At 39.4% G+C, this 15198-nt stretch overlaps 1 protein-coding gene across 1 annotated transcript in view; it reads right to left on the bottom strand.

The window, feature by feature from the left end:
- The window catches only part of OCRL (OCRL inositol polyphosphate-5-phosphatase), a 66814-nt gene that overhangs the window by 8618 nt on the left and 42998 nt on the right, over positions 1-15198 (bottom strand). The window contains exons 16-18 of the mRNA XM_007949751.1: positions 9249-9359; positions 8534-8699; positions 8037-8272 (exon numbers count right to left, since the gene is read on the bottom strand). Coding sequence (XP_007947942.1) covers positions 8037-8272; positions 8534-8699; positions 9249-9359 — 513 coding nt within the window. The remainder of the gene's footprint in view (positions 1-8036; positions 8273-8533; positions 8700-9248; positions 9360-15198) is intronic.

Below are 15198 nucleotides of genomic sequence, written 5' to 3'. Positions count from 1 at the left end.
CTCTGTGTTGTCCAGTTTTGTGGGTTCTGACAATTGCATGTCATATATCCACTATTAGAGTATCATGCACAATCGCTGCATGAACTGCCCTGAAAACTCCCCGTGCTCCACCTATCCATCCCTTGATTCCTTGCTCCTACCCCTGAATCCCTGATCTATTTATCGTCTCTATAATTTTGCTACCTAAACTCTTCCTTTTTTAACCTTTTATTGTGGTTTGAGTCAAAGTTTATAGAGCAAAGTAGTTTCCCATTCAACAATTTATACACATTTTGTTTTGTGAAGTTAGTTGCAGTCCCCTCAGTGTAACAGCATTCTTCCCACTTCCTCCCTGGGTCCCCTGTTCCCATTTGCCCTTCTTTCTGCCCGTTCCTGCCTGATGAATTTTTTTGGGGGGCAAATGTTGCCCTTTAGGTCTCGTATGCTTGACTGTTCTGAGGAGCACATTCCTCCTGGGTGTTCTGTTCACTTTATAGGCCTGTCTATTGTTTGGTGATCTTGGGAAGTGGGTTCAGGTCTAGGTTTGAAGGGTGTCTAAGGGTGACAGTCTCAGGGGTTCCCCTAGTCTCTATTTAGACCAGTGAGGCTGGTCTTTTTTAATGATTTTGAATTTTGTTCTACATTTTTCTCCCACTCCATCTAGGACCTTCTATTGTGATCGTGATCAGAGCAGTCAGGAGTGGTAGCCAGGCACCATCTAGTTATCAGGCTAGCGGAGGCTGTGGTTCATGTGGTCTGTTAGTCCTTTGGACTAATTATGTCCTGGAGTCTTTGATTTCCTTCACTCTTCTTTGCTCCAGGTGGGAAGGGACCAATAGTTTATCTCAGAAGGCTGCTCACAAGCTTTTAAGACCCCAGTCACTACTCACCAAAGTAGGATGTAGAACACTGTCTTTATGGAATATGTTATGCCAATTGACCTAGCTGTCCCCTGAGGTTATGGTCCTAAGCCCAGTGACTCAGTCCCTCAAAGTGTTTGGTTCTGGCTAAGAAGTTTGCCTAACTCTGCTCCTGTATGCTCTACTCTATACCTGGATACATATTTTGTTTTGTGAAGTTAGTTGCAATCCCCTAAGTGTACTAGCACTCTTCTCACTTCCTCCCTGGGTTCCCCGTCTCCATCTGCCCTTCTTTCTGCCTATTCCTGCCTGATTAACTTTTTTGAGGGGCAAATGTTGCCCATACAAATACATATGCAGAAATATCATCTGCCAAATCTATGTATGCTAGTGGGTGTATTCCCATATGCCATCCCACACCTGTTCAGCTTATATATCTACCTATGTATCCACCCATGTGTTACTGTTTGTTATGACTGTTATTGCAGTATTGTGTATGTAATAGCATTTACTATTGTGACCTTTTACTCTTGTGTACATCCCAGTGTCTTCCTTTGTTACCTAGACTCTTAAATACCACATAGAAGAGCAAATAAAAAGTATTCAGAGTAATAGTGCTTTATGAAGTATACAGTATTTATAGTATTGTAATTATATTACTTGTAATATGAAACTTAATTCTAAATGCCAAACATCTAATTTAACACATTTTTTTGACATAGAAACTATTTTAAAATTTAGGACTCCTTGTTAACAAACAGAGAAACTGCTTGTGTCTGACACATTTCCTGATTTTCCCTCTCATGAACGCATGACACGTGATGAATAAAATGAGGCAGAGTTTTCGTATACTAACCTGTCAAACCAGGCCCTCAAAGACGTTTTCTTTGAACAGTGATCATCTGCTAGTACAAGGCATTGTGCTAAATAGCCCCATTTTTGGTTGAGGGGTGGATAGAATTGAGGACACATAAAAGAAAAAGACATGGGTCCTGACCCTGGCTTGTAACCAAGTTAGGGTGAGGAGTTCCAGAAGTTACAAATACAAGTTCTCAACAGATGGTATTAAGAGGGGGGGGGGGAAGAACAGCAGAACACAAGTTCAGAGAAAGGAGAGAGAGCTTTCAGCTAGGACTGTCAAGGGACTTTTCACAATGGAGGTGGGACCTAACAAGGTCTTAAAAGAGTCACAGGAGGGGGCAGAAATAAGCAATGGTGCAGAGACAGTAATCATGAGGTGAGATGAGGGAGAAGTCAGGCATCTCACTTGTGGGGAGCACTAAGTACATTGAGAAAAACGTTCTTGCTGGTAGGTGTTGTTGAGTTGGCTCTGATTCATAGCGACCCTGTGTACAAATGAACGTAATATTGCCCTGTACTGCACCAGCCTCCCAGTCCTTGCTATACCTGAGCCCATCATTGCAGCCACTGTATCAATCTATCTTGTTGAGGGCCTTCCCCTTCTGCAATTACCCTCTACTTTACCAACCATGATATCCTTCTCCAGGGACAATGCTCCCTTCTGACAACATGACAAAAGGAGGTGAGACGAAGTCTGGCCATTCTCACTTCTAAGGAGCAATCTGGCTGCACTTCTTCAAGGACAGATTTGTTCATTCTTCTGGAAGTCCATGGTATTTTCAGTATTCTTTGCCAGCACTACAATTCAAAGGTACCAACTCTTCTTCAGTCTTCTTTATTCATTGTCCAGCTTTTGCATGCACATGAGGCGACAGAAAATACCATGGCTTGAGTTAGGCTCAACTTAGTCTTCAAAGTGGCATCTTTGCTCCTTAACACTTTAAAGATGTTTTTTGCAGTAATTTTCCTAGTGCAATACGACATCTGATTTCCTGACTGCTGCATCCGTGGGTGTAGATTGTGGAACCAAGTAATATGAAATCTTTGCCAACTTCAGTCTTTTCTCTATTTATTGTGATGCTGCTTATTGGTCCAGTTGTGAGGATTTTCATTTTCTTTATATTGCGATGTAATCCATATTGCAGACTGTATTCTTCAATCTTCATCAATAAGTACTTTAAGTCATCCTCACTTTCAGCAAGCAAAGTTGTGTCATCTGCATATTACAGGTTGTTAATGAGTCTTCCTCCCATCCTGATGCTGTGTTCTTCTTCATATAGCCCAGCTTCTCAGATTATTTGCTCAGCATACAGATTCAATACGTATGGTGAAATGTACAGCCCTGAAGCACACCCTTCTTGATCTTAAACTCTGCAGTATCCCCTTGTTCTCTTTGAGCAACTGCCTCTTGGTCTATGTGCAGGTTCCTCATGAGCACAATTAAGTGTTCAGGAATTCCCATTCTTCACAATATTATCCATAATTCGTTATGATACACACAGTCAAAGGCCTTTGCGTAGTCAATAAAACACAGGTAAACATCTTTCTGGTATTATTTGCTTTCAGCCAGGATCCATCTGACATTAGTTGAGAAAAATAGTGGGAAATAAATCTGAAAAGGTATGTTGAAGTCAGACTACAAGTGACCTTACCGGGCAGGTTCAGGAATCTGGATTGTTTTTAGCAAGCATGAGGGTGCCGATGACTCCATGTAAGCAAGGAAGTAACAGGGCCCCAAAACAGTATTATAAAAATATCAATCTGATAGCCTTGAGTGGGAAACACTGACGGGTCTTAGGGAGACAGAAGATAGAGGCAAAGGGAATCATAAAAGGCTATCAAGCAGGTCAAGGATGAGAAAGTAAAAACCTTTAATAGTGGGAAAAGATTATTTTTAAAAAAATGGATGAATACAAGAGAAAACAGAAAAAAATATCAAAAGGGACTCTCTGACTGATTAGGTATTGGTGGAGGGGCAGCAGGTTTGCCTTAAGAGTCTACTCTTTGGGTACAGGAACAGAGAAAGTAGGTATAAATTATATTTATTTCAACACTAGGATTAATTCTGAAAATAGACAGGTCACTTAGTTCCTAATAAACAGCCTGCTCCTAATGTAGCACTAAGGTACTACTAACACTTAGTTCAACTGACCCCCCTGCTCTTTGCAAAAGGCTAGGGGTTGATCACATAAAAAAGTGAACCCAGTTCCAGACTGCCCCAGTGGGACAACAATGGCACACCCCAAATGCAATGCAAATCATTCTTTGTCTCAACATTCACCCTCGTAGGATTTCCTCAGTAGTAAATGCATACTTAAATAACATTAAGGGCATCAGATGCCCACAATTCAAACTTAAAAATAAAAAGCAGAAAACTGAACAAAAACTGAGGTTCTGAAAAGGATTAGTTCCATGTAGAATAAGATATACAAATTATATACCTAACAAAGTAAGAAATGAGTGGTTAGATCAGTAAGAAAAAGCAAACACTTAGGGAAGAGATCAGCAGGGATGAATTAATACTAAATTTTTATTCCATATTTTTGATATTCATTCTCCCAATACACGTGTCCCCAAAAGAATATTCTTCACCCATACCTGCATTTTTTTTCATCTCTATATTTACAACTACAATCCTAGACGAGATCCAGCTAGTTCAAGCCTGGTCCCCTTTCCATTAGTCCATTCTATGAGCAACACCAGAATGTGTTTGATTTACAACCTTGTATTAATCATCAAAGCCTTCCGGGGGCTTTAGATGTCTGCTGGCTCAAGCAGAAGCTCATCTGCTGACTTCAAGGCTCTCCGTCGTTCGCTCCCATTCTACCTACCCAGCTTCCAACACTTTTATCCTCGCTCGTTTTTTTAAAACCTCACTCTTTCCAAGGGAATCTTAAATTTTTCACACATGGTCTTTTTACTTTTCACCTTTCCTTTTGCCTTTATTCAAGATGTCTCTTATGCCTGGAAGAGCCTGCTCACCCAATTCACTAATACATGTTCCTCACATCCCTGGACTTGACTGAAAATACTTCTATGACTCTCCCCAAATTATTTTTCTGCTCCAGTTTATTCTTATGTGTTGAATTTATCATTTCTAGTCATGTTAATGCCACATGCAGCAAATATTCATTAAGTCAAAATAGGCTGATTCTGAGATTGGTTTTTACAGAGATTAGTTGGTCAATCAATAAGGTTTTGTAGTGTATGAGGGCTTGAGTAAACAGCACAGGAATCTGTTGCTAATACAAGCTGCAAGCTCCATAACATTCATTTTAAATGACCTGCCAAAATACTGACTTACCAAACACAGTGGACATTAAAAAAACTCCCTATTAACCATGATTTAGAATTTAGCCATATTGTACATACAGGTATACTTTCATTATCACTCAATTATAGGAACCTACATAAACTCCATAATACTTTGTATCCAGCATGTAAAGAATAAATATTGATGATTATATGCTACTTAGTTTATAAAACAGAAAAATACACCTTAATTCTGGAAGAGAATAAAATAATGACAAACAGATTTTCATCTGCTTGTTATTGGTGCTAATTCCATATTCCAGGAGTCTTACACATTGGCAAAAGTCACCATCACTGAAAGGGGCAGGAAGAATGAAAAGGCCTCATGCCAGTTATTTCATTCTGTATTTGGTTAGGAGAGGATATGGAGCAAGAATTGCTCTGAAACAGTACATGGAAAATTTGATATATGCACTGAACTCATTTCTGGCTTCACCAATATTTTAGAGTAAATAATAGAATAAAGGAATGTCATATGGAATATGACATATTATCTTGGGGCTTGGAACAAATGTGAATCAACATCAGACCTAAGAAAGCATTCTAGAAGGCCCAAATCAAGTCAAAACAAGTTGAAAGCTATTAAGTGTAAGGTACAGATAATCTTAGATTTCTTGTTTACTGGCCTGTGCTAATATGGATAATATCTCATTAATGAGATACAGGAATTTAGTAACACTGAAATGCAACAGGCTGCAAAAAGAATCAGAACCCTAAATCCTACAAAAATAAAAGCTTTAAAAGAATAAATGATGACCATACACATACAAATTAATAAGAACCCAGCAATTTTCTAATTAAAAAATGACCAGGGTTCTATTATTACCTGGAATCTTTTGTCTACAAAAAGAAAAAGGGCTCTCTACAGTCCCATTAATTTCACTAATGATTTTGGCTACTTTCCATTCATGGGCAAAGGTGGTTGAATTACCTGATACTATTTTAAATAAAATAAAAACATTTTGCGCTAGTTGAGCCTCCTTCTAGCTATTCCCAGAATTAATATGGGAAAACTGTGGCAAAGGGTGTTATGACGTCTCTCCTGGTTTACCAAAAATAAAGAAAAGTAAGTTCTGCTTTATAGGAAGTGTGTGGGGAGGAGGGAGTATAAAGAGAAAAGTTAAAAAAAAAAAAAATACTAAGAGGAAACAGGCAACTTAGGAAATAGTGGAGCCTTAACTGGACAACTGTACTGGACTCTTACAAAGTCAATGTCATTAAAGAAAAAATGTAGAGAACCGTTCTACCATAAAAGAGACCATAGTAGCCAAATGTAATGCATGAACCCAGCCCAGGTTTTTGGTTTATAAAAAGCTATAAAAGGAATTCTTGGAACAAGTGGGGAAATGTGAATATGGACTGAATATTAGATGAGACTGTGAACTACTATCGGTTTTCTTGGGTGTAACTGTATTGTACTATAAAGAGTTTGCCCTTTTTCTTAAGAGATGCAAGCTGAAGTATTTAGTGGCAAAGGGACATGAGAACACCAATTAATTTCTAACTGGTCAGACAGACAATGTACATGTACCTATGTACATAAGGTATGGGGGTGTTCACTGTACCATCTTTTTGTGTTTTCTATGTATTTGAAATTTCTCATAATGAAATGTTGGCAAAAGTAAAGTTGGGAAATGGTGCTTGGGATGGAAGGAAGATGGTAGAGAAGAAAAGGGAAAACAACTTCATTATCTTAAATGATTTGTATTCTAAAAGGTGAAATACTAAATTGGAAAAATAGGAATATGGTGGGAGAAGAAAAACCAAGTATTCATGAGAATTATTAGAATGTCCAGATCTGAATTTCTGAAGAAAACGGTTCTCTCTCAAACAGAGGTCAGAGAGCTTTCAATCATGAAGGCTCTAGGGAAACAAGTAAATTCCAAGAAAGAATGCAAGGACTGGGCTCCGGGGTTTTAATCTGCTCTCTGAGTCACAGCTGAAACAATTCCATGGCAACAGAGCAGATCCCACTCAGACAGGCCAGCAGCCTGCCTGCTGCTCTAGCCCTCCCCTTGTAGACGATACAATCACTTGCTCTAGCTTGACCACAAGGAGAGCGAGAATATTAATGCGAATGATAACATTTGGAGGGCACTTGACCTAGTTTTCTTTGGAAAAAGACCAAGAATATACATTCATAGCCCAAAGAGGTCTGCACACAACCCCAACCATCTCTGCATTTAGAAGGGTGGCCTTGAGCTCAATCAATTTCTGTTACTGAAGAGAATAAACGCCTCCCTCCTAAGGCCCTGAAACTAGAGCTTGGCTTGGTGGTACTGAAATCATCCTTCTTTCCTTTCTTAAATGAGGCACATTAAATAAGTATCAAATCTAAACACACTTTATAAACATTTGGGATGCTGATAAAATGCAGATTCCTTGACCCCCTATACCCTGAGATTCTGAACTCTGTTGCTAGAGGTGGGGGAGGGGGAAGAAGGGGAGGAACCTGTCTGTGTGTGTGATAAGCAGCCCTGGGGATTGTGACACAGGTATTAGAGACTTCACTTGTAAGTCTGTGCTGCAGTAAGTAACGAAGTTTCACCCTGATTAGAAAAAAATACAGTATAGTGAGGAACACTGGATGGAGAATCAGAAAATCGGGGTGACGGTTCTGTCACTAACTTATTTGTCTGGGTTTAGGGCAAGTTAATGTCTCTCTGCCTTGGTTTTCTCATATGTTAAATGGGACTAATACTACCTCCACCCAATACTAGACTTCACATGCATGCTAATATATACAAAAGTGTCTTGAAAGTATAAAGAGCTTAAAAAATTTAAAGAACTTTATCTTTGAGACTGGAGCCTTTAATCATAATCAGTGAGCTTAATATTATCTATTACATTCCTGACAAGAGCCTCTTAGCTTAAGCTAATCCAAGTAGTGCTACAGTAAAGTGACATTCTTATTTATCACTTGATAGTCCCAAAGAAAAGGGACAGCACAGAGAGAGCAAGGATATCACTTAAGTATGGTGAGAATTCTCTCTAAAGGAGGTTTGTTCTTAGGATGCTTCTTACCAAGTCTATGAGTTTGGTAACAGGAACTTCTCGAATTGGTCTTTTCATTCGGCACAAAGCCTCTAAGGATGTACCGAAGCAACTTGGGAGGTAATTTCCACTGATGGTCAAGAAGTAGTCTTTGCCTCGATCGAGGTGAAGGACAAGAATATCTTCAATCTTATCTTCCCCTGAATTCAGGATGGTCACAGAGTCTTTGCTGACATACACGTCAAGGGAAATGTCTACTGTCTCATCTGAAATATAAGAGATGATACCTGGTAACAGGGCAACTTCCAGTGGAAAAGCAAAAACAGGGGATGAGAATCAACAGAAGAAGTGTCCTGAAAAAAACCATCAAGTATTGAAAGGGAAGAGACTGGACACACAGTAAATACAATGACAGTGAAGGTAAGAGACATGTGGTTAGAAAACACGAAGTTAAACAAGGGGAGGGAACGGGAGTCAGGAGGGGACGATACACAGCAAGCAGACACAATGGTAAAGGGAAAACTCACTTGGCTCCAAGTAGCCCTCAAAAGGTTCAGCCCGAAGCCATGGCTTGCAGTACTGGCTGTCATTAAGTTTAGGGATGAAAGAAAAATGGCAGGGAACCTGTCCGTTGTTGCTGATCTGGAACTTCTCCTTTTGTAGTTGCCGAAACTTCACATTCTCAAACACAAACTGGGGAATAACAGACAGACACAAACATGCATCACTAGTAGGGGAAGTCAGTCAGTTAGATTATTCCATGGAGAATATGAATAAAGAACAAGGTACACAACGGGGCCAGCTTCACACCACTCACTTTCATATACTGTGACACCCACCCTGGCAGAGGAGTTATGTGGTTTTTGCTCCTTCTCGTTTCTGGATCCTATGACCAATTTCTATTTCCTGAGATATGAACTAACCTGCAACTCTGAAATATTAAATTAGAGCAGACAACATCTGAGGGCTCCCTATGTGCCAGGCACTGTTCTAAGAGCCTCACACGCATTAACTCATGTAATCCCAACAACCACTCCTTTTTCCAGAAAGAGAAATTGCAGCTCTGAGAGGGTAAGACACTTGCCTGTGGTCACACAGCTACTACATGGTAGTGCTAGAATTTGAACAGACAGTTGAACTCCAGTGTACACACTCTTAACTACTTTCTCTAAGTAAGATGGTTTCCTGTGTGCTAACCACAGTGGGCAGAAAGACAGAGAGGCCGTGTGTACTTTTACTCACCTCCCTCCGGCTGAGTTCTAAGGAAGGAAGGAAGTCATTTTCCATTCTGTCCATGATGCGTACAATATCTTCAAAGACTTTCCGATACCTCCGTTCATCTACAACCTTTACCTGAAAGAAAACAAACCCTGTTTTCAGTCTCACATGCTCTTAGCTCATCGTTCTTTGAGACTATATAGCAATTTCAAACTGGTCAGTACTGTAATCATTTTAAAGAAACTGTGGTGTAAGCAACGTTCTCTAACACTTTCTGACATCTCTGTGCATCCACAACTTCCACCTGAAAGAAAACAGGTCCTTATTTTAGTCTTTTTTTTTTTTTAACTTTTTAGTGTGATTTGAGTGAAAGTTTACAGAGCAAATTGGTTTTCCATTCAAAAGTTTGTACATATTTTGTTGTGTGACCTTGACTGAGATCCCCACAATGTAATAACACCCTTCCTTCCTGTGGTTATCATTTCCCTTTGTTATTCTTTCCTATCCCTTCTTGCCTGCTGAGCTTTATTCCCTGGGCAAATGCTGCCCTTTTGATCTCATATGGTTGACTGCTCTAAGGAGTAGGTACCTCCCTGGTGTTATTTTTCACCTCACATGCCTTTCTACTGTTTGGCTGAAAGCTACGCCATGGGGGTAAGTTCAGTTCTAAGCTTGAAGTGTGTATAAGGACCATAGTCTCAGGGGTTCCACCAGTCTCTATCAAACCAGTAAGCCTGGTCTTTTTTTTTTTTTTTTTTTAATGATTTTGAGGCTCCTTATTTTAGTCTTATGTGCTCCCAACTTATGTATCTCCAAGATTCTCTAACAATTTTTAAAATGTCACTTAAGGTAGCTATGAATTAAACTAAGAAATATAGAAGCATACATTTTGAGGTAAAGATAAAACCAAAAACCAAACTCACTGCCGTCAAGTTGGATCTGACTCATAGTGACCCCTCCTTGGGTTTTCCAGGCGGTATCACTATGGAAGTAGATTGCCCAACCTTCCTTCCAAGGAATGGCTTGGGGATTTGAACCACCAGCCTTCTGGTTAGCAGAGGAAAAGATAGGTAAGACTAATTGGGTAACTTCCTGGAAAAGTTAAACCTCTATGTTAAGAAACTTGGCAATAATAAATACTTGGGAAGATTATCTTGCTCCATTGGTGAATTATTTAGTGGTGGAGGAAAGAACCTGATGATTGTGGTAAACATTATTTCTTGCACTGTACTAATTAACAGTGTCAAAACACACTTGTTAGCTGCTTCTAACAGTCACCATAAAGTGGCGAAAGAGTAGAAAATACGATTAAAGGATTTAACTATATTACCTACTATACCCAATGCCAAGAATCAACACTAAGATTCTATAATGGCAAAGGTATGCTAATAAATGGCACCTATGGCCATTTTAGAAAACAGTTGACATATAATGTCCTAGACTAGATGAAAACCATGATAACCGACAAACAAATAATCTTGACTAATAGATGAAAACGTCTGCCTCCTGCCCCAACACATTAAGCTCCCTGACACCAGTTCTTTTTATTATTAAAACTTCATACAAATCAATTCCAAAAATGAATAAAATGAACATAGCACTTTATCTAGATACCAGTTTCTGTTTAGAATAGAAAACATCACAAAAACCCATGTCAAAAAGAAAAAAGGTGCAGCAGAGGTTCTAAAACAAATGTGGAATATAAAAACATCAAAACTGAGCCAGACTTCTCAAGACTGGGTAGGTGTTTACATATTTGAACTGTAAGTCTTAGAGAATTAAGAATCAAACAATCACTTTAGTGTCACCAGGATCCATACTATAGTGTTAGGTGAAGATGAATTTTAGCTGTAAATATTAACAACAGTGTCTTACACTTTTACAAAATTTTGCAACCTTTCATTTGAAAAAAAGTACTTTTTGCAACCTTTCATGTGAAAAATGTTTATGGGTGTCATTTTATTTTCACAATAACTTTGAGACTATTTGAAGCAATGATGATCATTCTTCTCCTGTTAGTTGAGAACACTGAGACACAAAAAGACCAACTAACTTGCCCGGTGCTACAGTTAATCCCAAAAGTGATCTCCAGACCTCTAGTGCAAGCCTTTTTTCAAAATACCAGATGTGATCTGTGGACTACTTGCAACAAAATCAACTTGGGAATCTCTTAAAATGAAGATTCCTGGGCCTACCAATCATAATCTCCAAGGATGGGGTCCAAGCATGTGCATATTTAAAAGCTCCCTAGATAATTCCTATGTCCACCAGATCCTGAGAACCAATGCAGCAAACCTCATTAGCAAGTGCAGGGATGAGGACACTAGTTCAGCCTGATCTCAGCCAGCCCACAGGCAAATCATCTGAAATTAATTGACCATTGAGTACTTGGCCCCTTTGTCAAAAGTCATCCATGCCAACTGTGGTAAAAATGTAACGTGGTTTTTAAAGCCTTTAATCACAGCACACCTAAGAGTCCAAAAGATGGGTGGTTACTCAATAAAATCAAACCTTTTCTCAATAGGTTACCATGACCATAGCACCTAACAGCACGTCAAGGATAATCTTAAAGGGGAAAGAAACACCAAAGAATCTCACCCTCCAATACATCCATTTTAGAAAAGGAAATTACAACAAAATTAGGAATTAAGAAAAAAGTACAATGAACTGGATCTTATGCAATAACATGGACAGTTCTCCAAGACAAACTCTTCAATTTAAAAAAAAAAATTAAAAAAGCAAGATGCAGGCCAACACACACAGTATAAGGCAATTTATGATATACATATCTATACAAAAAACAATACTAGAGTATAACCTGTGAAAACTGGAACCTGTGTAAGACAGAAACTGGTCAGAGAACTCAACTATTTTCCACTACTAGAGTACAATGAAAGGAGCTCTGGTGGCGTAGTACCTAAGGCATCTGACTGCTAACCAGACAGTTGGTGGTTCAAACTCACCAGCCACTCCACAGAAGGAAGGCTGGGCAATCTACTTCCATAAAGATCTACCATCTCAGAAACCCAAAGGGAGTCTCTATGAGTCAATATCAACTCAATGGCAGTGAGTGAGTTAGTAAGTGAGCGAGCGAGCGAGTGAGTGAGCAATGAAAAGTGGTAAGACCGCACCCTGTCAAAAGCAGAAAACTTGCAAGACCGAGAAAAAACCAAGCAGTCCTGTTGACTTCTGCCTGTCACAGGTCTCACTGTGTGTTGTTTATGGGTAAATAGAAATGCATGTGCAAAGGTTTAGAACTGTATGGCCGCTTACTTAAAATTAAAGAAAATTAGAAATTCAGTCCCTCAGCCATACTAGCCACACTGCAAGAGCTCAAGAGCCACATGCAACTAAGTAGTACCTATGGACAGCAGAGATGCAGAACATTTCCATCAGCACAGAAAGCTCGGTGCAGGGCAGCACTGGTTTAGAAAAACACACCTCCAACTGGGTAGTGTAGCTGGCCTGGCTGCAGAGTGGGGTTTAAAAATGGAGAACAGAACAAATACTGAAGAACTTCAACTTTATCTGTAAATTTTGTTTAATTTTTTTTTTATTTTAAAGAGAAAGAATTTTTGAATTCCAATGTGATCTAAAAATCATTAAAAATGAAAAAAGGTAGACCTTCATTAAATATACACAAAATTATACAGGAGGCCTGAAAATTTTAAAAATATCTTACTGGGAGCTCTGGAGTATTAAAAATATTTCAAGGTTCTGAAAATAAACACAACCAAAAAAGCCAAGCATAGCCGATTAAACCAAAGAGGCTAGTGTTTGGGAAAGGCTTCCTTTAAAAAATGGATTAAGAGAATTCAAATGAAGAAAATAGAGCAGCCCACAAACACCAAAAACCCAAACCCATAGCCATGGAGTCGATTCCAACTCATGGTGATCCTACAGGACAGAGTAGAAATGCTCCATAGGATTTCCAAGGCTGTAAATCTTCATGGAAGCAGATTGCCACATCTTTTTTCACAAAGCGGCTGGTAAGTTTGAAACCCCAACTTTTCAGTTAGCAGCTGAGAGCTTAACTACAGAGCCACCAGGGCTCCCTGGCCACAAATACAAGACAGAAATTAAATGGCCTAAAGGTAGTATCTGAAGATATATTTAGCCAGTAAGTTCTTTGGAACTACAGAGGCATTGTGGGGCAGTGGAAAGAGCACAGGCTTGGGAGTTAAACAGACTTAGAATTTGAATCTCAGCTCTTAAAGAAATCATTTAAATGTGCCAGCTCTCCATTTGTTCATCTGTCAAATGGGGAAAATGTACCTTGAAGCATTGTTGGGAAGAGAAAATGAGATGTGTGGCAACTGTCATGGGCATGTAGCACCTAGCTACGAGGTGAGGAACATTTACTCTTATTATTCATTATTATTTTCAAATTTTAAAATGGGCAAAAATTAAGTCGTGACTGTTCTGATAAAATTTAAAATCTATTATAAGGCCAAGAACAATTTTTTACTTAAAGGAAAAGTCGTAAAGTCATTCCTTTTTAAAACAGAAGCAGAACAAGACATGCTGGTGATACCTATTCAGAAGCCACAAAATCGAGAGACACAGAGGGATGAAATCTACAATCTACCGGCTCACAGTCCTTGCATGTCTTAACTCATTAATCTTCCTAAGTAGGTACCATTGGGAGCTCTGGTGGCATAGTGCCTAAGGCATTTATTTGACTGCTAGCCAGAAGGTTGGTGGTTCAAATCCACCAGCCACTCCTTGGAAGGAAGGTTGAGCAATCTACTTCTGTAGTGATATTGCCTCGGAAACCCAAGGAGGGGTCACTATGAGTCAGATCCAACTCGACGGCTGGGGGCGGGTAAGTAGGTACCATTATTATCCCCATTTTATACTGGAGGAAACTTAGGCACAGAACTTACATAAGTTACACAGTTAGAAAGTAGCAGTCTAATTATAAAGTCCATCCCATCAAGTACCACACAACACAAATTCCGACAGATTATATGCCTGCAGGTCTGGAAACCCAAAAGAAATCATCTAAATGCACTGGCTGTACTAAGTTATATCAGGAAGATTACAAGGCATATCCTACATACTAGAAACACACGGCTAGAAGATACAATGGGAAAGAATAAATTTTTATTCACAACAGGAACAAAAAGGAATAAATGTATTTTTAAAAAAGATTGCAGCCTCAACTTCCGGTAAGATGGAGGAACAGGCAGACAAGCAATACAGACCCTCTTCAACAAAGAAGAGGAAAAACCAATTGACAGAGATACAGAAGATAATCCTGGAGCCCTGAGCTTTGAAAGGAACTATACAGAAGTGGATTAGGCACCAAATAGTGGAACAACCTGAACGAAAACAGTTGAGTACAGAGACGGTCAGAGCTGCGGACTGTCAGCTACTCTGACAGGACCAACAGCCTGAATATTTCCAAGTGGTGTTGGGAACTGAGAATTGACCTAAAGATCAGCCCTGGTCACCAAGGGCTGCAGGGACAACTGCTCTGGTGGCCTATGACTAGGAAGGGAAACAGCAAGGAGGGAGACAACCATTTTGATTATTTACATACAGCAGCCATAGTGGATATTTAAAGTGACCTAGGGTGCAGCCATTTTGAATGTTTACAAGCAGTGGCCATTTTGATATTTAAAGTGACTGAGGGTGCAGCCATTTAGAATGTTTAGAAGTGGCAAGCATTTTGGATTTTAAAGTGATAGCATTCTCATTCGGATTCCAGAGACCTAAGAATAGGCTCTGTTTGCCAAGGTTGGCAGGGACATACAAGAGGCTGACAAAAGGAAAGGAGACAGGTAGTGAAATTAGGACATTTCCAGATAAGCAGAAATTAAGGGAATTTGTTAAAACCAGACCAACCTTACAAGAGATGCTAAAGGGAGCCCTTTGGACAGAGAAGCAACAACAAACAACTGACCACTAACACACATGATGATATAACCCAGAAACCAACCCAGCTATTGAAGTATCCAAGGTAATTAAG

This window comes from Orycteropus afer, unplaced genomic scaffold (genome assembly GCF_000298275.1).
Source record: "Orycteropus afer afer isolate SDZICR_OR568_19922 unplaced genomic scaffold, OryAfe1.0 scaffold00253, whole genome shotgun sequence".
Taxonomy (NCBI): Eukaryota; Metazoa; Chordata; class Mammalia; order Tubulidentata; family Orycteropodidae; genus Orycteropus; species Orycteropus afer.
The sequence above is the reverse complement of the archived record's forward strand: the minus strand, read 5'-3'. Positions and strand labels throughout refer to the sequence as shown.